Here is a 23,315-nt window from a genome sequence, read left to right as displayed (position 1 = left end):
AAAGTCTGACCTGCAAATTAAACTCTCAGGTGAAATATTAAAACATTTCTGGGGAAATTTTGTCACAGTTGTACAACTACTTTGAAAAACCTGCTGTCTTTAACTGAGGTAAATTCACTCCACAAAGCTGAGATTGTCACAACAAGCAGTCCTGGTGGTTTCAGTCAGGTACAGTACTTCAGCTGACTGCTTTCTTGCTCGGTGTGCCTGCAGAGACACTCGTGTTCCTCTGCTGATGTCCATCACTCCACGGCCAGTTCCCCGTTTGCTTTTCTTGATTCGTCTCCCTGTACCTGCCTCCATATCTGTCGGTCTCTACCTCTGGTACTCCGTCTGCTCTCGAGGACTTGATGAGGAGCTCCCAGGGGCCAGAGGGCCACCAAGCCGGCTGTGCCCCTTGTCCTTGGCTTCCTCCTGAGCCGCGTTGGCCCCTGCGGACGACTGGCTTGGGGTGGAGCTGGAGGAGGTCGGAGGCTGGTTCAGCCCCCCTGTGCTGCCGCTGCCCCCCTCCGTCTGGTAGATCTCCTCAGCTCCGTCCTCGCTGGACTCTGGGTCCTCTGAGCCCGAGAGAAGCTCCTCTTCTCTGTATTCACTGACGTCAACCCCTCCGCTCGCAGCTGCCCCCTCGCCCAGCTCCTTGAGGCGTCCATGGTGCTTGACGTGGTAGCGCTGGTTCTGGAAGAACTTGATGATGGTGTGTTTGGGGAGGTCGAGCTGTGCTGACAAGGTGTGGATGGCCTCCTGGTCGGGGTACAGGCCAACATCCTGGATGAAGCTCTGCAGGATACCCAGGGCCTCAAGGGAAATCTATCGCACACACAGCCAGGATTCAGGGAGGAAAATCAGATGTAAACCAGCTGAAACATGTCAGACACCAGAATGACCCATTTGAGTAAAAACAATGGCTGACTCGTACCTTAGTGCGCGACCGAGGCTTCTTGTTGCTCCCAGCATTTCCAATAGAGCCGGCTGGACATCCGCCTGCAGCCCCAGCTCCCGCATTCTGTGACCTCTCCTCGTTCACGGGGGCAGGCAACGGCTCCTCGCGCATCGGAGACAGATGGTGCTCCTTCATCGGGGCCGGCGGCGGCGGCCTGTGAAGCACCTGACGAGACAGACAGAACAGCTGATTAATGGGGCACAGTGACCCCTGATCAGGAATGCAGCCTGAAATGTGTCCACAAATCTTCTGGATCACAGATATCTGGCTGAACGTGAGTCGTGTGCGCTATTTATTTAATTATATCCTGCATTTAAACATAAAATAATGTGCCTGAAGAAGGTGTTGCACAACATAATGTAGAGCAAGCAGTAACCGGCCCTCCTCTCCAGTACACAGTAGCCAGGGCTGCAGGGTGCACACAGGGTGAGAACAAGTGTTTCACAGCCCACGCAGCGTCACGCACTATTAACCTGCTCCGAGACGGGCTTCCAAACTGCTTTGAGGCCGGATACCTTTGACCGAATGTGTATAAGATTAGCTGCAGTGAAACGCCAACCAGCTGTCTGCCAGGAAGTGTTTTATTTACAAACTTATGACACCCCAATCACTTTTTAACCAAAACCTCAGAGGGGACGAGGACATAGAAATGGAACCATTTTCACTAAGTACTACTTGAATAATTAACTGGGGTTAGAAAAGGTTCAAAATATAAAAGAAAACTTGAAAATCAGAGTAAATTATGCCCATGTAAATGTGTTAATTCTGTAAAAGTAAAACCGGTGTAGAATTATTTCAAAGAACATCTAGAAGGCCATAAAAATTAAAACTAAGTTGGAACAGAATCAGCGAACACCTGCAAAGCTATAAATAAAAAGTAAGAATCTAATTCAGTTGGCATCTGGAAATGAATCTGCATTAAACTGTAAAAAGGGACCAGAGTGGGCCAAAACGGAGAGTCTGGGGCCTGAAAGGACAGATTCCCTCATGAATTAGATCTTGGGAATGTTGAATTCACTGCAAAGTAACTCAATCTCAAAGCCAGAGGAGCCTTTGCATCTTTTTCCTTCTGGGAACCGTGCTCTCTCATGCACACTCAGTTGCAATCCTGCTGAGCTTAAAAGCAAAGCTGTCGACTTTGTGGTGGATCTATGACGCTGCACTCTCTCCTGGACCTGAGCTGTAGGCAGTGACTGAAATAAAAGGGACATATTCAAACAGGAGGCCCTGAGACAGGGCAGGTTGGAGAGGCCCCGGCTCTCAGCTGTCCAGTCTGGTCTCATGAGGAGGCGGGGTTATTGCATGCCAAGGACTTGTTGCACCTTTGCATGTCATTTCATGCTAAGTAACTTGAGGAAATGTCCCCCTGCCCTGTGCATTTGCCCTAACCCTAAACATTTCACAGTATGTGGAATAATTTTGACCCTAATCCTGTGACCCTCCACCATACTGTATCCTGACTGTTTGACATGTTATTTGAAGGATGTAAAATGACACACCAAAAGCTAAAAGGCGTCTAATGACAGCACCATGCCATCTATACGCATCGCCATGACAACACCAGCTGTCCTCTCAACCCCCAGCTGGTCGAGGCAGATGGCCGCCCTTCCAGGTTCTGGTTCTGATGGAGGTTTCTTCCTGTTATAAGGGAGTTTTTTCTTCCCACAGTCGCCTCGTGCAGCTCAGGATTGGATCAAAGAGAAGTTTTGATCTGTTGGTTTCCAACTTTCTTTCTTATTGGCTCTGTATGAATTGGACTAAGTGAGAATTTAGATAATGTGATTTAATTGAATTGGATTACATTACAATTAAATGAGTTGTAACTTGCTTGAATTGGGCTGCAACTTTGAAGTGTCTTGAGATGACATATGTGGTGATTTGACACTTTATCAATAAAACTGACTTAAATTGGTGTTCTCCCAGAAGAGCTGGAGGGAGTGGATGGGAAGAGGAAGGTCTCCACAGTTTTGCATTCGCAACCTTGACCCAAATAATCTTCAGAAAAGTAATTCAAGTTTGAACTCAAAGGGCTCTAGAATCGATCCTTGGGGAACTCCACCTTTCATTTATGCTTAATTAGAGCAAAAACTAACTGGTCTCTGGCTTGTAAAAACAGACCCATGATTTAACTTTCGAGTTCCAGTCTTTCTGACAGTTTTCTACCTTCAGCACTACGTGTTGTGATAAATATAATCAATATTTTGCAGTTTATGTGGTAGGTGTAGGTGTCTACTGTTCAGGATGAAAACAGCAACGAGTCGAGTGCACCAGTAAAAACACTACACTATTGTCTACTCACATTTTGTGGCATTTAAAGCAAATTAAACCCTTGTTAGAATCACTTTTTGGGGGAAGCTTCTGGACTTTTGGACTTGTTATTGATTTACCATAAAGGGTGATCAGTTTGACTGGTCTGTCAAGTGAAAGATGGAGTCTTGTGCAGCCTTAGAGACCCAGTTCAGGGCTAGAAATATAACAACTGCTGCTAAAGCTGTTGACACAAGTGTACATGGGTTCCAACCACTCAGATTATTCAGTAATCCAGGTTAGGACCAGGGAAGCTCAATGTTTAGCAGGTTTTCAGCAGGATTCATTCACAGGGTTTGAGAAAACACATGCGAGGAGGATGGGGAAGGTGTGTTTGTTTTACGAGTGGAGCTCTCGCTGACACTCATGGACGAGCTGAGGGCTGTTTGACAGCCGTGTTGGGAGGGAAAGTGGGGACTTTGGTTGTTTGTCAGAAGGTAGTGGCTGTTGTGAGAGCGTTGTGGTCGTGTCCCGCCCGCTCGCTTTAAGAGCAGGGAGGGGCCTCCCACTGGAATGCCCAGCTATAAATCTGTGGTGCATTAAAATTAAAGGACCCACATAAAGATAATAGTCATTCGCTTTTCTCTCCCTCTCTTCAATAATAACAGGGTATTACTTAAATAATATTGAGGGCAGGCCAGACCATGAAATTGCTCTGATTTTATTCGCAGGGGTTTTATTTTCCAGGGGGGAGTGAATGACCAGTTTACAGGAATTCAGCCACTTCGTTTCTTTTTTTTTTGTTTAATTTTTCAGCCTCCCTACTCCCAGTCCTCTGTTTGTTTCACACAGAGTGACTGTTTAGATATTGAGAAATGACTGTAAGAATGCAGAAAAACCAACAACGGCGAGAGTTACAGGCAGAGGCCAGAAAAAAAGATATCTATCCCTGCTTTAATGAGGACCACACAGCCACAAACACCCCCCACACAGATTTACTGAGACACTTAATAGCTAAATTGAGGGTAAATCATGGAGGGAATTGTGAAACCTACCCCAGCCCCCAGTCAGACCTTCATCATCTCTTCAGTTATGTAGGCTGACAGCAGGGACTCTTGGAACAGTGGCCGCACACATATGCGTGCATCGATGGAGAGGCCTGGTTTCCCTCATGCACTAATGATGATGTTAGAGAGCAGAGCCAAAATACAGAGCTCTGAAGATGTCTTATCTCTTCCTCCAGTCCTCGACTTACTGCACCTGAAGTTTTTCCTTCCCTTGCACGACCATATCACATTTTTCTCCCTCCTCTGCTCACCTCTAATACACCAGGACACTAATGAACTGCGCTGCAGCTGCCAAGCCACCACAACCTCGTCCAAATCAGCCCTGAAGTCTTGGACGATGACAGGCCTCACCCCCACCTCCCCGAGTCCTCCGCACTACTGCCCTGCCGCTCTGTGTGCATGGTGTGTGCGTTTAAACATCCACAAAACAACGATCTGCTGCGTAAATGTGACTCTGGCACAGTTTTTGTCTTCACTGTCTTTTACTGGAAGCGTTTTCTGAGTGCTCAGCAGTGCAGGATGACTGCTGGTAATCAGTGTCGCCTTACGGCAGGCAGCGCAGCAGCTTTTGGGTGTGTGAGGGCATAAAATCCAGGTGAAAACCATTAAAACGATCTGCTCTCTCCGGCAAATTTAATTAAAAACTGAAAACAGTGAGACGTGGTCTTATGTCATTGAGGGGTTGATTTACACTCCTGGAACATTTACGTAGAAATGTGGCCAACAAAAAACTGCCCATTGGAACATTTTCTGATCCTTTTCCCTCATACGCAGGAAAGCATGTTTCAGTGCAGAAAACATTATTCATATGGCTCTTTTCTGACCTGTGACCTCTACGGTTAAGGTTTGGTTGAGTTTTGGGACAAAAACAACTGAGTTAAGGTTATGGTTTTGGTTTAAAAAACCCATGGAAAAGGTCAGGGATAGATCACAGCTAAAAGAGGGCCTGTAATGGTCAGTTAAGGTCAGAAAAATAACAATAACAAGTTATGGCTGAAAAACAAAAATGTGGAATGATCATGGGATATAAACAGAAACATACAAACAACACACCCTACAAACCACCCAGTGCCCTGCTTATTCATATTTTCTAAGGCTCACAAAGGTAATAATTTACTCAATCAATGAGTCCTTGTCTGGTAAACATACTATTGGCCAAACAATTCTATCAATTCTTATTTAATAGATGTTTATGTACACATTTACACTTACTAACGCAGTATTTTATATGTGAAGCTGTTCTATCTTACATAAAATGGTTCAAATTTGCTATAATTTATAGTTATTTCAAAAGTAATAAGTTATTACTGGAGTTAAACTATGTAAAATGTTGCCATAGATGCAGAGAGCTGCAATATGTGTTCATATTTATTTACATTTTTACCAAAGTAAGAACACAGAATTAGCTGCTAGCTAATGCTAGCTAAAGTAGCTAGTTTTAGCAATGAACGGTGACATGTAAAGACATCTGTGATTAAGACTCACATCAGTCCATCTGACTCAGACTGAAAATTCATTTGAACTTTGCCTCAAACTGCAGCTTTTTAAAGGAAAACTGTGACTCCTATTGTTGTGGTTTTTCAACTAATAACATGACAAAACCTTTCCCACACACATCGGTGTGTCATCTGTTTTTCTGGGGCCAAAAATGCCTCAATGTCGAGCTGTTAAAAGCTGTAACATCAGCTTTTCTCTGAATGCCCTGCCTTTGTTTTGTGAGGAAGACTGTGGGACAGTGGTTTGTAACTTAAGTATTTAGCTCCGAGTGTTACATTCAGAAAAAGAAGACAAGATTTGATGACAGAACTGTGTCTGTGAACTGAAACTGTGGGTGTTGCAGAAGGATTATGAAAGACTTTTCTTTGTAAGTTTTCCCTTTATTCTGAAACAATCCACCCACTAATTTCCACTCAACTTTTCCTTTTCTGGTGAATTGTTGCCTTTATTTGGAAAACAGTGTATTTTATATCTTTACATAGCCGGTTGTTATGAATTTGAACCGTTTCTAATGGTACGTGACTAGTTAGTGGACAAAAAAGAATGATCTACATCCAATATTGATTGATGTTTAGCTCCAGATTCTCTGAATCAAGTTGAGCATTGTTCCAAAAACTTGTTTATGCAGATTTTTTAACCTATTTCCATCTTTACTTCTTAGAGACTCTTCCTCTCTAAGGTGCTTTTTTATACCTAATCATGTCACTGACCTGTTGCCAATGAACCTAATTAAGTTCCACATGTTCCTCCAGCTGTTTTATCTTAGTATCACTGACTTTTCCAGCTTTTCCTAACTTTTTGGAGATACCTCACTTTCAAAATAATGGCAATAAATCACTGGATTTTGCACTTTTTTTGGAAACTGGGCTGCACTTTAGTTAAAAAGTTGTATTATTTTAAGGAAACGTTTACGCAAAGCAGCCAGTTGGTCAACCGGCCCAGAATCCTGTTAATCTGAGATATTTTCTCTCTCTCTGCGTACGAGAAAGTCGTGATAAGCCATTTTGAAGCCTGCATGAGTGACGTCACAGTAAAGAGTTTTTATTCACGCGTAAGACGGATGTTACACTGACTGACTTTATTACTGAAACAGACACATTAACAGCAGCAGTTCTGTCCAGATCAACGACCACAAACACTCGAGCTCTGCTGTGAGTCCAGCTCGTATCGTGACATGATTCGAAATTTCCTGAAAACCTTCTTTTTCTCCTCCTCCTCCTCCTCCTCCCTCCTGGCAGTGCTGTGAGTGCTCTGCAGTAAAATTAAAAGTTTTCTTTTAAACGTAAATCAAGGCAAATTACGACGCAGACCCATGAAAGAATTATACAACATGAAATATTCATCCTCTCCTTAATGAGCCCCGGTCCTCCAGGACCTCCAACTCGCCCTCTGTTTCAGTCCATGTGTGTGTTTGTAGGGAGAGTGTGTGACCACCAGAGACACCATTAACACAGAGATAAATATGTAATGAAGGAAAAAAATCACTTTTCTGTTAGTTTTTTGCATGACTTCACCTTTCCTGTTAATCAGTGTTTCAGTCTCATTTTCGTCCTTTTTTCCCCCCACTCTGTCTGTCTGTTCCTGTGAGCCTGTCTCTGTTTCTGCCTCCATTCATCTGTCTTTGTCTCCATCTGTCTGTCTGTCTCCACGAGTCTCCTTCTGTTTCTGAAGCCTCTTTCACATGTGCACTGCTGTCCATGACTGTAGTGGCAATAGAACATGTCAGTGTCATGTCTGAATTACCCCTCTGGTGCTTTTCAGTAACGTTTTAGACGTCAGTTTGCCCAGGTTGGACCTAATAACATATATATGTCACAGGTGTGAACAGATAGGGCTGAAACGATTCCTCAAACAACTTTTAAACGATCTGCTTCCATGCTTCCTTTAATTTCCACCAACATGTTCTCCTCAGCGATCGCCCTGTTTCACACGGACAGTTAATACTGTCGCACAACGTTTGTAGCAGCTTGATTTGATGGAGGAAACCAGGAGCAAAAACCAAGTAGCAAAATCAGAGAAAAAATGTCTAAAGTTTGGGAGCATTTCAAAGAAAAGAAAAGAGAAAATACTGAACAGTGTGTTCATTGTAAAAAACAGTTAGCTTAGCACGATAGCACAACATCAATGCTACAGCATCTTAGCAGAAAGCAGCCAGTTCTCATATGAAGTCCACACAAGGGAACATTTCACATTAGCATTTTAATGGAAGTCAGTCGGCTTGTTAGCTGAAAAGGACAAATGCAGAGAACAGAAGGAAGCTAGCAGAAAACAGAGGGAAGCTAGCAGAGAACAGAAGGAAGCTAGCAGAGAACAGAGGGTAGCTAGCAGAGAACAGAGGGAAGCTAGCAGAGAACAGAAGGAAGCTAGTAGAGAACAGAAGGAAGCTAGTAGAGAACAGAGGGTAGCTAGCAGAGAACAGAAGGAAGCTAGCAGAGAACAGAAGGAAGCTAGCAGAGAACAGAAGGAAACTAGCAGAGAACAGGGGGAAGCTAGCAGAGAACAGAAGGAAACTAGCATAAAACAGAGGGAAGCTAGGAGAAAACAGAGGGAAGCTAGCAGAGAACAGAGGGAAGCTAGCAGAGAACAGAAGGAAGCTAGCAGAGAACAGAGGGAAGCTAGCAGAGAACAGAAGGAAACTAGCATAAAACAGAGGGAAGCTAGGAGAAAACAGAGGGAAGCTAGCAGAGAACAGAGGGAAGCTAGCAGAGAACAGAGGGAAGCTAGCAGAGAACAGAAGGAAGCTAGCAGAGAACAGAGGGAAGCTAGGAGAAAACAGGGAAGCTCGAAGAAAACAGAGGGAAGCTAGGAGAAAACAGAAGGAAGCTAGCAGAGAACAGAAAGAAGCTAGCAGAGAACAGAGGGAAGCTAGCAGAGAACAGAAGGAAGCTAGCAGAGAACAGAGGGAAGCTAGGAGAAAACAGGGAAGCTTGAAGAAAACAGAGGGAAGCTAGCAGAGAACAGAAGGAAGCTAGCAGAGAACAGAGGGAAGCTAGCAGAGCACAGAGGGAAGCTGAGGCTTGGGCTGTACCACTGTGTGCTCAGCAGGCTGACGTGAACTGCTTTGGTGATATGAGACGTTATTTGAAAACTTTGGCTCCATAAAGACCTTTAGATTATACCCAACTTTATAGACTTTATGTCCAATCTTGTGAATTAAGTATCACGTCACTTTAAGCTTCTTCTGTCTCCTTTACAAGCACGACTGGACGCAGCTTTGAGGAACACAAACATGATTGAATGGTGTCACTTTAACAGACGGCTGAGGACATTAATGTGTTGCATGTTATATCTGGAAAGGGCTCTGGTTTAAAGACGTGTGTGTGGTTGCCGGAACGAGCCAGTATGAGCACTGGATCCAGTCTGTTGGAGCAGATGAGTCACTGCACGTTTCCTTTTATTTTGGTAAAATGATGTTTCTTTGATGAAAAACTGTACGCACGTAACGGCATCTTGGCCTCGCCTGCACATGCTCCTGTTGCTGCATCTTTTTTTCTTTTTGTTCACACTGTGTGGGGTATTCATTCCATTTATCTGCAATTAAACAATTAAGTTAATTGTGGTTCACCAGAAAGCCCAGACTCCACCCTGCAGCAGCGAAGGAGAGGCCACCGGGACAGAGCTGAGACAAACAGACCTCCTCCCAAAACACAGCCGTAACACTACGTGAAAAACAGCTGTCAACCTTTTAAATCTTCATTTTTTTCTCTTTTTGTGATGCTTTTGAATGGTTTAATGTGATAATGTCGAAGTTAACAGCTCACAGAATTGATAATTCTGACTTTACTTTCTTAGACAGACTGTAAACATTAAGTTATAGTTTATAAATGATTAAACCGGAGTTTTTGCAGATATAGACCCAGTAAAACTTTTATTTAGGAGGAGGGATCTTGTGACAAATATTGCACACTCATAAACACTTCAGAAGCCTTCACAGAGGCTTACAGACACATCCGTGTGCCAAATACAAACTTAATAAACTAAATATTTAGTATTATTTCTTTTAGCTTTTGGGGCCAGAAGTCGTCAGCTCCTAATTATCGTTGAGTTATGTTGATTCTGCTATCAGTGGAGTGGAAAATGAGGATAATTTACCTTTTATTTACCTGTTAGAGTCATTCTGAATGACATGATCTGCTAAAGTCCAGAAATTTTAAACAGATCCAAAGGAAAAAACACCACCTGTCGTTCTCAGTAAGATGTGAATCTTTGAAATTGAGCTAAATATTAAATTATTTTTTTTTAAAAGTGCATTTTTTTTAGCTTTTATTTGGTTTCTATAGGCAGGAAGGTCTTCTTTTATAAAGGCAATCTGATAGAAACTGTTGTCCGGCTGTTTTTGTGAGCTTTATACTCTCAACACAAGTATGAAATGCTGTGTTCAGGTATTTAAGGGACATAATTTAACATATGACCTGCTTTTCAGTGAATCTGTCACAGCTGAATATTATGAGGAGCAGCCTCTCCTCTGGATAACACACAGCTTCCTCATGTGATGTGAACAATGTGCTCATTACTGTAGGTGCAATAAAAGCTTTTATAGGAAGAAATCAGAGTTTGGTATTACACAGCGATGTTTTCAGCTGCTCTTATAAAACATATAAGTGCTATACTTCACTTCATGTAGCGTCCGACCTGGCTGAAATGGTGAATATCCTGAGTGCCTCTCTCTGACACCGTCATTGGCAGGTTTGTCTGAATTAAATCGTGAGGAAGTTGGATTAGAATTATGACCAATTTTACCAGATAAATGAAGCCATTAATGTTTCATTTCTCATGTCTTTGAAGGACTTTTTATTGCTCATCTTCTCTCTACTGAAATGATGCCACAGACTGAGCTACTTCCAGACATTCACACACAAACAGTAACTGGATTTGAATAGACTTTCTTTGTTTTGATTCGGCATCATAGGAAATATCCAGGATGTTTCCGTTGGGCCACTTCTGGTCTCTTGATGCTTCAAACTCTGCGGAGCTGCAGTGTTAAATCACACAGTTCACCAGCAACTTAGCTACGAGGTCATGTGCTTCCTTATCTGTAGATTTTTTAATAATTTCATACATTACTGACATTTTTCCTGATCAAAACATCTTATCTACAAGCTAGGAAGACGGTTTTATTCAGTGCCGCCGCCCAGTTAAAGTCCAGAGCACCTGCAGAGCAGCCGCCCCACAATAAACTCTAATGAGTCGACTTATAAAGCAGACGTTTTAATCGCTTTGTTAATCATCTGTCACGTTAAAGCCTTTTCCAGAGAGATTTAAAGCGTGTACATTGTGGGCATAGTTCAGTCGAGTTAAATAGCTGCACTCAACAGCCGAGGAGGCTCCAGCGCCCATTTCAGCGGCAGTTTACGAGACTTCGCCGACACTCGCTTGAGTTAAGAGCCTCATCATCAACTATTTTCATCAACCTTTCAGGTCCCTCAGGTGGAAAGTTTACAGCCTGCATCACTCTGCAGAACAGCTGGAGGAGAGACCCTCCAGACCTGAGCGATAATGCATGACGGCTTCACTCGTGACCCATAACCATTTATATTAACCATCCCTCTGCTCCCCCCGTCGTCATTAGAATGGTGACCAACCCAATGCAATACTGCTCATTTTTATGACAATCTGGGCTTCCCTCCACATTTAGTCGTCACACATCGCTGCATTTGAATCTAATGCAACTCAGTGGTTGTCAAACAGTATTTCTTAAAGTTTAAATCAGTAAACCTGAATTACATCAGTCACACCATGTTTTTGAGCGTGTTTTTTCCTAATGATTTAGCACTCGACAGATCTTGGTGGCCTCTGCAGTCGTCTTCTGCTCTGGGCCATCTTTTTTAGGATATTGGTAAAGTTTACCACAGTTTTGGAGCTTTTTTCTTCCAAACGAACTGGACCGTAGTTGTACAGAAACCCATCTTTTGGCCTCTGATTGTGCACTCACCCTCGCTTAGCTATTTTGACCTGAAACACATCGTTGTCACGTGGATTTTTGCTGCTTTAATGTGGCAAAAAGAGGGCTGTTTGGTGAACAGTTTGATTGGCTTTTGCGTCACTTTAACATGTATTTATCACCCTTATGAAAAGTTAAATGTAAAACAAATAACACGTTGTACCTTTTTGCAGATGTATGCAGAACATTCCTGTTTTAGGGTTTTATTGACTGGTTTGGCCATGAAAACACAGCAAATATAGTTTTATATTACTAACTTCTCAGGTTGTGGCGTTTAAAGAATGAAACGAGCACCTTTGATAGTGAGGCTGCTGAAGCACCTTTAGGTCAAAGTGAGACACAAAGAAGGTGGAGGAGGGGTGCAGCAGTGGTGTCTTCTTGTTCTGGTCCACCACCCGTGCGGTCGAGGTTGTGGACGCACACAAACGCACACAAACGCCCGCCGACTAGCAGCAGAAATCAATTTAGCAAAAACAATAAAGAAATTATTTATAAGGGCAGACTCTGCCAAATTAGCTGTGGGACGCACTTAACTGCTGGAGAGCTGTGGAGCGAGCGCCAGTGATGGCGCACACACGTGCACACTCACACGTGCACGCTCAGACAACACCTGCACGCTTATAGACGCTCCCAGAGCCGCGGACACGGAGAAGCGAGTCAGTCCGACCCGTTTCAGAGGCTGCCCGGACACGAAGGAGTGCGGCAGATGGGACGCACGTGTGGCCTGTGGTGGCGGGCTGGCTGGAGCCTGAGGTCGGGGGGGGGGTGTCTGAACACAGCGACACAAACACACACACCTCATCTCCCCATTAATAAATCACCAGCGCTTCACCACACCGTCTCTGGAGGGGGGCGGCGGGGTTACAACATGGGCACACCGAGGGTGAACTTTATTTTTAGCGGAGCAGAGGAATGTGTTCATGGTGCCACCACAGCTTCCTCCCATCGGCCTGCAACACAGCGCCCTGATGGAGGAGTGGGCGGAGCCTGCAAATGAGCCGTGCATGATTGCCCAAGTATGGGAAATGGGAAGTTTTGGCATTTGCTTTTGATTTTCAGCATATGGAATTTGGGATGTAATAGTTTTGCAGTGGAAGGCTGATGGTTACAATCCTTTTAAAGGGAGTTCACACTGTACGTCTGACCATGACCTTTAACCTTCTTATGGTGACGTCAGTTAACAGAGGAAGTGTTGTTGTTGCCCCAGACGTCTTCATTTAAAGGAGGAGTTGTTTCAGGAGCTGATCTGATCACAAGCAGACAGCTCTGAATGCAGGATGCTTTCAGAACTGCTTTGAGCCACATTTTCAGACACTAAAAATGTGTCCTGGGCCACATTTAAAGACCAGCTGCTGAGTCGACTCCTGTGCAGCGATCTGACTCCCAGGATGTTTCTCCTCCCAGTCTTAGTTCATTTCTGGTAATCTTTGAGGGCAGCACCGGCCGAACACCGAATGTTTGAGCTGAGCAGAGCATATTTTTGCTCCTAAGAACCGGTGTTGGAATGAAACTCAGCCCATAGATGTGTCACAGACAGTAAAGTTTCTGTTTATAGTGAGATGAAAACTGAGCTTATTGAAATATTTATAGAGAAAAATATGGGATAAATGCAACTCTGGTGAGTCTGAAACATGTCAGACATGTTTAATAAAGCTGTGGTTAATGGAAAAGACTCCATCCATCCATCTTCCACATACCCGAGGTTCAGGTTGTGGAACCAGCAGGTCCAGCAGGGAAACACATCCCTCTCCTCAGTGACACTCTCCAGCTCCTCCTGGAGGATCCTGCGGTGTTCCCAGCCCAGATGGGATATATAATCCCTCTGGAGAGTTCAGGGTCTGACCCGGCGCCTCCTCCCAGTTGGACCTGCCTGAAAAACCTCCAAAGGGAGGCAACCAGGAGGCACCAGAACCAGATGAACCACCTCAGCTGACTCCTTTCTATGTGGAGGAGCAGCGGCTCTACTCCGAGCTCCTCCCAGATGGTGGAGCTCCACCCCATATGATTAAACTCCTTCCCCATATGGTGGAGCTCCTCCCCCCAGATGGTGGAGCTCCTCCCTCAGATGGTGGAGCTCCTCCCTCAGATGGTGGAGCTCCTCCCTCAGATGGTGGAGCTCCTCCCCGGATGGTGGAGCTCCTCCCCCTGGATGGTGGAGCTCCTCCCCCTACCTCTAAGGCTGAGCCCAGCCCCTCTGAAGGAACCCACGACCTCATTCTTTGGGTCAGAACCCAGATCTGTGACCACAGGTTGGAACAAAGATGGAGAAGGAACCTGAAAGCTTCTCCTTCCGGCTCATCTGTCCAAGTCCATCCCAAAATCCCTCATGAACAAGATCCTGAAACACTTTAAGCTGCTCCACTTGAGACAAATGAAAATCTGTCAGCTTTACATCTCTGGTTTCTGCTCAGATTAACGGACAGTGAGTTTCCAAACAGCAGCACCTAATTAAAGTCTGCTACATATTAATTACAGCGATCAACAATGTTGAAAAAGTCAGCAAATGTTTACAGTGAAGGACAGAATCTTTGATTCTTCTCTAAAATATAGCTAAAATAATTTAGCAGTGAGACTGTAAATGTCTTATTTTTACTCTTTATTTCTCAGTAGTTGAAGCATGAAATGATCTAAATATGAATAAATCAAACTGTTATATGGGGCTGGAGGTCATTATTTTCATTATCAATAGATATCAGCCAGCAGGTTATGATTATTTAATCAAATCACTGATTATTTTCCCACCTGATTGATTAAAAACTGTCAGAAACAAACCTCAGCCTCAGATAACATAGAAACTAACATAAAAACAAGCAAAGTACAGTTCGACTGATGTTGTGGCGGCGCTTTCTCTTCCTGTTTCTTATCACACTTTCTAATAAAGGCACAAATATAGAAAAATGTAAAAATCCAGCTGCTTCTATTTCTCGACACATCTGGTGACATTAATGGAGATTTATGTGTAAAACCAAACTGTAAAATCAGAGCCAAATGACTCAGAAAAGGGGATTTATCATCATTTGTAACAGAAATGGCTCAAACTGTACAGCAGCAGGTTATTTTTTAGCTCATTCTGCTCTATGAACAGCGTAAAATACAGAAAAGGGGATTTTTTATTAATAAGTTCCTCTTTTAGCTGCCAATAAATGTCTCTAATGCATAAGATGTCTGTGAAGTATTAAACAAATATCAGGTTTATATCATAATAGTAACTAATAAGGACATATAAAGAAGCTGATTCTGCTTTTTATCTTTAATGGAGACGTATTCTGCCCTTTTTACAAGTTGATAGAGACTCCAGGGGTCTGAGACAAATAAAGATGCTACAGAAAGACAGTGAAATTCTTCTCTTATCAGCCAAATCGTTGCACTTCTGCTCACAGCAGCTGGTTTTAGGGGGTTCTGACGTGTGGAAATCCTACTTGGGTCAAGAAATGTGTCCAAAAGTCGAAACAAACTTTTAATTCAGGTCCTGCAAAACTCGAGTGAAGATTTGGGCAACGACGGTGCTTATTTCTCACCTCAGATTTGTTCAGAAACATATTCTGATGAACTAAGTGAGGTTAGTGATAAATTAAGTGATGAACTCGTGCTCAAACCTGATTGGCTAAGAGCCGGAAGTAATTGAACAAATATATAAAGAATACTTTAAAGTACTCGGTTGTGCTCATAACTCTATTTTTCAGTTTACGTTTCCTCTTATTTGTCTTCTAACAGATTTTTTTCTTCTCCTCTTCAGTTATTGATGCTGCATTCAATGACAACGGGAACTCTTAGTTTTAAGCTGCAGACTGGGAACAGATTAGAAATAAAACCCCAACAAGAAGTTGGATTTCCTGGCTGGAAAATAATACATTAAACAAAGTACTTGTAGAGCATTAACGGCCCATATATGCTGATTTTGTTGTTAGTAATTAAGCTAAAGAGTTGCAACTTCCTACTTCAAAAGTACAGTGAATGCAGCATGGTGAGAGGTTGTAGCTGGAGATTAAAGATAGTTCATTCTGCTCTTAAAGTTTGAGTATTTATGTTGGTTGTAACTTTAGACCCAAATATTTGCTCTAAAGAGCAGAAAAAGCACTGTTCTGTCATTATTTCTTCTTCTTTATCTTTTAGCCTTCTATTCCAACGGCACAGATTTAGTTCATTAGTTCTAACAAAGTCTAATAAAGTCATATTTTTGCATTCTTAATTAAACCGTTTGCCCCTGATATTTGGTAGAATATTAGAGAGACTTTGGCACAAAAGGACAAAGACAGTGTCAGTGGGAGGGTTAGAGATCTGAAAGAGGCCGACACTTCACCCTGTGTCCTACATTGATCCTCCTCACCCGCCCCCCACCCTCCTCAGAAACTAATGGGGCATTTCCTCCGATGCCACACCACCCAGCAGCACTGTTTACTCTTTGTTCCAGAGGGGCATGCAGGGACACAAACACATGTGCACACACAACGAGATCAAACGGCACCGCCGTACTCTGAGGGAATAAATGCGAGTGCATAATAATGAGAGCCTGTGAGGGTTGACACGTTCAGTGGATGCTGAAGTTTTACACTTCCAGTTTAAAGAGAAGTGAGCAGAAAGACCAGCAGCTGCTAACTTACCTGCGTGTCCTGCGGCAGGTGGAGGACGGTGTGCAGCCTCTCGCTGTGGTGGTGGCGGGACTCCTCCTCGTACGCCAGGTCTCTGTCGGCCTGCGGCAGCGTCAGGAACCTCCGGATGGTGCACAGGTTGTCCCACAGAGTGCGGTTCTCCGGGCTGGGGTTCTCCTTCCACCGAAGCAGCTCGCACAGCCAACCCTGCAGAGAAGAAGAGCTCAGATGTGAGACTACAGCATAGATTTTACAGGAAGTGGATTCAGTTGGTCCTTCCCCAGATGTGGAGCCTCTGAAACAAACACCTCGCTTCCTGACACCGGGCCAAGAGCAGCAACAAAGGAAGGAAAGCAGCTTTGAATTCAGCTGAAAAGTTGCAGAATGTTTGATGAGGAAGGTGAGGGGAGGGAAAGATGGAGAAGATTTAATTATATCTGCTAGACTGCTTCGGTTTGTGACACCAGCTGTTGTGTTCAACCAGCCTCCGCCAGCAGCTCGCGCTGCTAATAACCTGATCATCCCTCTCCTCCGCGCTCTCCGTCCTTGTGGCCAGCTGCAGCAGATGGGTGCACTGAGCCGTGACCCTCTGCCACCTCCAGAACCCCCCCCCAAGCCTGGTGAACCACACACAGAAACTGTGTGCATACTGTATGCACGCATCTCCACATGCTAGCTCTCTCAGCCACATGCTGCTGTGCCGTGTTTCCTTGAATGAAGAGATTTAGCTGCAGGTTAAAGGTTCATGTGAGTGACCTGCAGACGTCACCAGACTGTAATCGACTAATTCAACCAATCCCTGCGAATTCTGCATGAGCTTTTGGTCAGTCACAATCACAGATTTCTGGCATTTTCTGAGTTTTTTGGGGCTTTTTCCCTCTTTTAAGGTTGAGCTACCAAGAAACAATCCTAAATAAAGCCTGAAGGGACTGTTTAACATGTGCAGATGACCCGTTTTGCTCTTACTGGTGCTAAATGTTGCCAGTTTTGGCTCTTTGTTAATCGCAATGTGAGCCAGTTAAGCTAAACATCCAATAAGCAGCTGATCAAACGGTGCATCCCGGTCAGTAACGTCTCCTTAAACCGGTGGATCATGGAGGAAATATCTTTTCAAGCTTTAATATTTAAAGGATGTCACAATTAATCAGTTCATCATCTCAGTGTTGGGACTGTTGCACTATGTTTGAGAGCAAACGAAGGAATACTAAAGGAATATTTAAATATCTGAGTTTTTTGGGCCTTTTTCCCTCTTTTAAGTTTGAGCTACCAAGAAACAATCCTAAATAAAGCCTGAGGGGACTGTTTAACATATGCAGATGACCCGTTTTGCTCTTACTGGTGCTAAATGTTGCCAGTTTTGGCTCTTTGTTAATCGCAATGTGAGCCAGTTAAGCTAAACATCCTATAAGCAGCTGATCAAACGGTGCATCCCGGTCAGTAAAGTCTCCTTAAACCGGTGGATCATGGAGGAAATATCTTTTCAAGCTTTAATATTTAAAGGATGTCACAATTAATCAGTTCATCATCTCAGTGTTGGGAGCAAACGAAGGAATACTAAAGGAATATTTAAAAAAAACTCTGCTAATAAACCGAGGCACATGATCTATTTACATATCTAAGTTATCCACAGGTTTTAACAGAGTGCCTCACTGAGAATGTGCACATCTGCAGCGATGCACATGAAGAGATTCAGCCACAATATGCAGTGTTTCACATCACTAATGCATCTTAGTGATGTAAATTAAAGGGAAAATTCACCCAAATCAACATACAACCTTTATTCCGCTAAAGTTGGGACTCTTAATAAATTATATAAATAAATAATAATAGTAAAATAATAAAATATAAAATAACCCGATTAGCCTGATTAACTGCAACATGTTCCTTTAGGCACCTCTTCCTGTTTAGAGAGACTCTGCCTCTCTAAGGTGCTCTTTTTATACCCTGTCATGTTGCTAATTAACCTGATTAACTGCAACATGTTCCTTTAGGCTTCTCTTCCTGTTTAGAGAGACTCTGCCTCTCTAAGGTGCTCTTTTTATACCCTGTCATGTCGCTGTCATGTTGCTAATTAACCTGATTAACTGCAACATGTTCCTTTAGGCTTCTCTTCCTGTTTAGAGAGACTCTGCCTCTTTAAGGTGCTCTTTTTATACCCTGTCATGTCACTGACTTGTTGCTAATTAACCTGATTAACTGCAACATGTTCCTTTAGGCTTCTCTTCCTGTTTAGAGAGACTCTACATCTTTAAGGTGCTCTTTTTATACCCTGTCATGTCGCTGACTTGTTGCTAATTAACCTGATTAACTGCAACATGTTCCTTTAGGCACCTCTTCCTGTTTAGAGAGACTCTGCCTCTCTAAGGTGCTCTTTTTATACCCTGTCATGTTGCTGACTTGTTGCTAATTAACCTGATTAACTGCAACATGTTCCTTTAGGCACCTCTTCCTGTTTAGAGAGACTCTGCCTCTCTAAGGTGCTCTTTTTATACCCTGTCATGTTGCTGACTTGTTGCTAATTAACCTGATTAACTGCAACATGTTCCTTTAGGCACCTCTTCCTGTTTAGAGAGACTCTGCCTCTCTAAGGTGCTCTTTTTATACCCTGTCATGTTGCTAATTAACCTGATTAACTGCAACATGTTCCTTTAGGCACCTCTTACTGTTTAGAGAGACTCTGCCTCTCTAAGGTGCTCTTTTTATACCCTGTCATGTTGCTAATTAACCTGATTACCTGCAACATGTTCCTTTAGGCACCTCTTCCTGTTTAGAGAGACTCTGCCTCTCTAAGGTGCTCTTTTTATACCCTGTCATGTTGCTGACTTGTTGCTAAATAACCTGATTAACTGCAACATGTTCCTTTAGGCACCTCTTCCTGTTTAGAGAGACTCTACCTCTCTAAGGTGCTCTTTTTATACCCTGTCATGTTGCTAACTTGTTGCTAAATAACCTGATTAACTGCAACATGTTCCTTTAGGCACCTCTTACTGTTTAGAGAGACTCTGCCTCTCTAAGGTGCTCTTTTTATACCCTGTCATGTTGCTAATTAACCTGATTAACTGCAACATGTTCCTTTAGGCTTCTCTTCCTGTTTAGAGAGATTCTGCCTCTCTAAGGTGCTCTTTTTATACCCTGTCATGTCGCTGACTTGTTGCTAATTAACCTGATTAACTGCAACATGTTCCTTTAGGCACCTCTTACTGTTTAGAGAGACTCTGCCTCTCTAAGGTGCTCTTTTTATACCCTGTCATGTTGCTAATTAACCTGATTAACTGCAACATGTTCCTTTAGGCTTCTCTTCCTGTTTAGAGAGACTCTGCCTCTCTAAGGTGCTCTTTTTATACCCTGTCATGTTGCTAACTTGTTGCTAATTAACCTGATTAACTGCAACATGTTCCTTTAGGCATCTCTTCCTGTTTAGAGAGACTCTGCCTCTCTAAGGTGCTCTTTTTATACCCTGTCATGTCACTGACTTGTTGCTAATTAACCTGATTAACTGCAACATGTTCCTTTAGGCACCTCTTACTGTTTAGAGAGACTCTGCCTCTCTATGGTGCTCTTTTTATACCCTGTCATGTTGCTGATTTGTTGCTAATTAACTGCAACATGTTCCTTTAGGCTTCTCTTCCTGTTTAGAGAGACTCTGCCTCTCTAAGGTGCTCTTTTTATACCCTGTCATGTTGCTAACTTGTTGCTAATTAACCTGATTAACTGCAACATGTTCCTTTAGGCTTCTCTTGCTATTCCAGCTTTTCGGAGACGCGTTGCTGCCATCAGATTCGAGATGAGCTCATATTTTCCATGAATTGGTCAAATGTTTCACGTTCAACATTTAATACGTTTCCTATGTTGTCAATAAAATATTGGATCACGAGATTTAGACTTGATTGCATGCAGACATTGTCACATCTTTTTGGATCTGCTGCTGCACTTTTCCTCTGATTGTTTTGGAGTAAACTGACGTTTTTTTTTGGGAGATATCCACCACAAAGATGTCGGCCTTGAGTATAAAGAAGCTGGACGGCGCTCCTGGGCCTCAAAGCAGCAAAGATATGTAAGATATATACATATATTGCTTCCCTCAGAGCAGCAATGTGGTTTTAGTTTGAGAGATTATCGATTTTCTGGACAGAAATGGGTTTTTCATGTAGGTTTTGTTGCACTTTGAACGTCACAAACCATATTCCATACAGTTTAATTATAATCAAGACAAGGCAGACATCTCTACATCTGATACTCCAACACAATCTGAACGGCTGAACAGCTTCACAGGCCGGAGGAAAACAGCCACGTCTTCAAATGAAGTGCTGCAAAGCATCATTTTATCTTTTTAAATCCAACCTATAGTTTTAAGCCCTTTTTAGAGAGTAAAACTTCGGGTTTTCTTGTCTTGGAACCAGCTCATTCACACCCTGTGGCCCCCTTTGTCCCCTCAGTGATCCATATGTCTTCAAATGAAGTGCTGCAAAGCATCATTTTATCTTTTTAAATCCAACCTATAGTTTTAAGCCCTTTTTAGAGAGTAAAACCTTGGGTTTTCTTGTCTTGGAACCAGCTCATTCACACCTTGTGGCCCCCTTTGTCCCCTCAGTGATCCGTATGTCTTCAAATGAAGTGCTGCAAAGCATCATTTTATCTTTTTAAATCCAACCTATAGTTTTAAGCCCTTTTTAGAGAGTAAAACCTCGGGTTTTCTTGTCTTGGAACCAGCTCATTCAGACCCTGTGGCCCCCTTTGTCCCCTCAGTGATCCATATGTCTTCAAATTAAGTGCTGCAAAGCATCATTTTATCTTTTTAAATCCAACCTATAGTTTTAAGCCCTTTTTAGAGAGTAAAACTTCGGGTTTTCTTGTCTTGGAACCAGCTCATTCACACCTTGTGGCCCCCTTTGTCCCCTCAGTGATCCGTATGTCTTCAAATGAAGTGCTGCAAAGCATCATTTTATCTTTTTAAATCCAACCTATAGTTTTAAGCCCTTTTTAGAGAGTAAAACTTCGGGTTTTCTTGTCTTGGAACCAGCTCATTCACACCTTGTGGCCCCCTTTGTCCCCTCAGTGATCCGTATGTCTTCAAATTAAGTGCTGCAAAGCATCATTTTATCTTTTTAAATCCAACCTATAGTTTTAGGCCCTTTTTAGAGAGTAAAACTTTGGGTTTTCTTGTCTTGGAACCAGCTCATTCACACCCTGTGCCCCCCTTTGTCCCCTCAGTGATCCATATGTCTTCAAATTAAGTGCTGCAAAGCATCATTTTATCTTTTTAAATCCAACCTATAGTTTTAAGCCCTTTTTAGAGAGTAAAACCTCGGGTTTTCTTGTCTTGGAACCAGCTCATTCACACCCTGTGGCCCCCTTTGTCCCCTCAGTGATCCATATGTCTTCAAATTAAGTGCTGCAAAGCATCATTTTATCAGTACCCGAGTCTTTTTAAATCCAACCTATAGTTTTAGGCCCTTTTTAGAGAGTAAAACCTCGGGTTTTCTTGTCTTGGAAGCAGCTCATTCACACCCTGTGCCCCCCTTTGTCTCCTCAGTGATCCGTATGTCTTCAAATGAAGTGCTGCAAAGCATCATTTTATCTTTTTAAATCCAACCTATAGTTTTAAGCCCTTTTTAGAGAGTAAAACCTCGGGTTTTCTTGTCTTGGAACCAGCTCATTCAGACCCTGTGGCCCCCTTTGTCCCCTCAGTGATCCATATGTCTTCAAATTAAGTGCTGCAAAGCATCATTTTATCTTTTTAAATCCAACCTATAGTTTTAAGCCCTTTTTAGAGAGTAAAACTTCGGGTTTTCTTGTCTTGGAACCAGCTCATTCACACCTTGTGGCCCCCTTTGTCCCCTCAGTGATCCGTATGTCTTCAAATGAAGTGCTGCAAAGCATCATTTTATCTTTTTAAATCCAACCTATAGTTTTAGGCCCTTTTTAGAGAGTAAAACTTTGGGTTTTCTTGTCTTGGAACCAGCTCATTCACACCCTGTGCCCCCCTTTGTCCCCTCAGTGATCCATATGTCTTCAAATTAAGTGCTGCAAAGCATCATTTTATCTTTTTAAATCCAACCTATAGTTTTAAGCCCTTTTTAGAGAGTAAAACCTCGGGTTTTCTTGTCTTGGAACCAGCTCATTCACACCCTGTGGCCCCCTTTGTCCCCTCAGTGATCCATATGTCTTCAAATTAAGTGCTGCAAAGCATCATTTTATCAGTACCCGAGTCTTTTTAAATCCAACCTATAGTTTTAGGCCCTTTTTAGAGAGTAAAACTTTGGGTTTTCTTGTCTTGGAACCAGCTCATTCACACCCTGTGGCCCCCTTTGTCCCCTCAGTGATCCGCTCACCTGGCTCTTGTTGGCGGCCACCTTGGCGAACAGCGCTTGGGACACCTTGGCCCTCTTCATCTCTTGCTGAATCTCATCGTAGATGCCGGAGGTGATGTTCACCAAGGACTCCAGCTTCAGAGGGAGGTCGGGGGCCGGGCCGGGCGGCTTCGGCTGGGGCGAAAAGGATCAACACACAATCACAGTAAGAGGCTTGTCTGCCTAAATATTTTAAAGGGAACAAAATGATCAGATAAGCTTAAAAAGAAGGAATAATGACTTTTACTCAGAGATTATCGCAGATTTCTCCTCTAAGTGAATACATGCGAGGGAAGGTTATCGGCTGATGATCGGCCGAGCCGCTCTGAGAGCAGACATCTGCGGCGCACGTCTCCACATGACTTTTGTTTACAGATCGAAGTCATTAAGTCCTCCTCTTTTGTCTTTTTGTTGTTTCTGTTTGAACGAACACGTATTGGCTCTCAGAGAGCTTGTATACACAGTGTTTGAAGTGATCCAGGAGACATGCAGGGACCGGCTCGCTCACATTCCCTCAGTGTAAACGATGCTGAGATAATTTTACATAGCCATAATAAGAACAGATTCCCCCACAGCCATGAATGGGCATTCGCCCTGACATCAGAGGGAGTTTCTTATCAGTGACGCTGCTGAATTGTTATGTGCACATGGAGGGAAATTTCCAAATGCTGTTTTAATGTTTAC

General features: G+C 43.2%; 1 protein-coding gene across 2 annotated transcripts in view; it reads right to left on the bottom strand.

The window, feature by feature from the left end:
- Positions 1 to 278: 278 nt before the first annotated feature.
- Positions 279 to 23,315, bottom strand: part of satb2 (SATB homeobox 2) — a 60,972-nt gene continuing 37,935 nt past the window's right edge. The window contains exons 11-14 of one of the 2 annotated variants that reach the window (XM_072397556.1): positions 22,614 to 22,766; positions 16,294 to 16,488; positions 917 to 1,126; positions 279 to 807 (exon numbers count right to left, since the gene is read on the bottom strand). In XM_072397556.1, coding sequence (XP_072253657.1) covers positions 316 to 807; positions 917 to 1,126; positions 16,294 to 16,488; positions 22,614 to 22,766 — 1,050 coding nt within the window. In that variant the 3' untranslated portion in view covers positions 279 to 315. The remainder of the gene's footprint in view (positions 808 to 916; positions 1,127 to 16,293; positions 16,489 to 22,613; positions 22,767 to 23,315) is intronic. The other variant, XM_072397557.1, reaches the window with a different exon arrangement.

The sequence above is a fragment of the Leuresthes tenuis genome, unplaced genomic scaffold (assembly GCF_036924035.1).
Source record: "Leuresthes tenuis unplaced genomic scaffold, fLeuTen1.0.hap1 SCAF_12, whole genome shotgun sequence".
NCBI lineage: Eukaryota > Metazoa > Chordata > Actinopteri > Atheriniformes > Atherinopsidae > Leuresthes > Leuresthes tenuis.
This window is presented reverse-complemented; position numbering and strand designations above follow the sequence as displayed.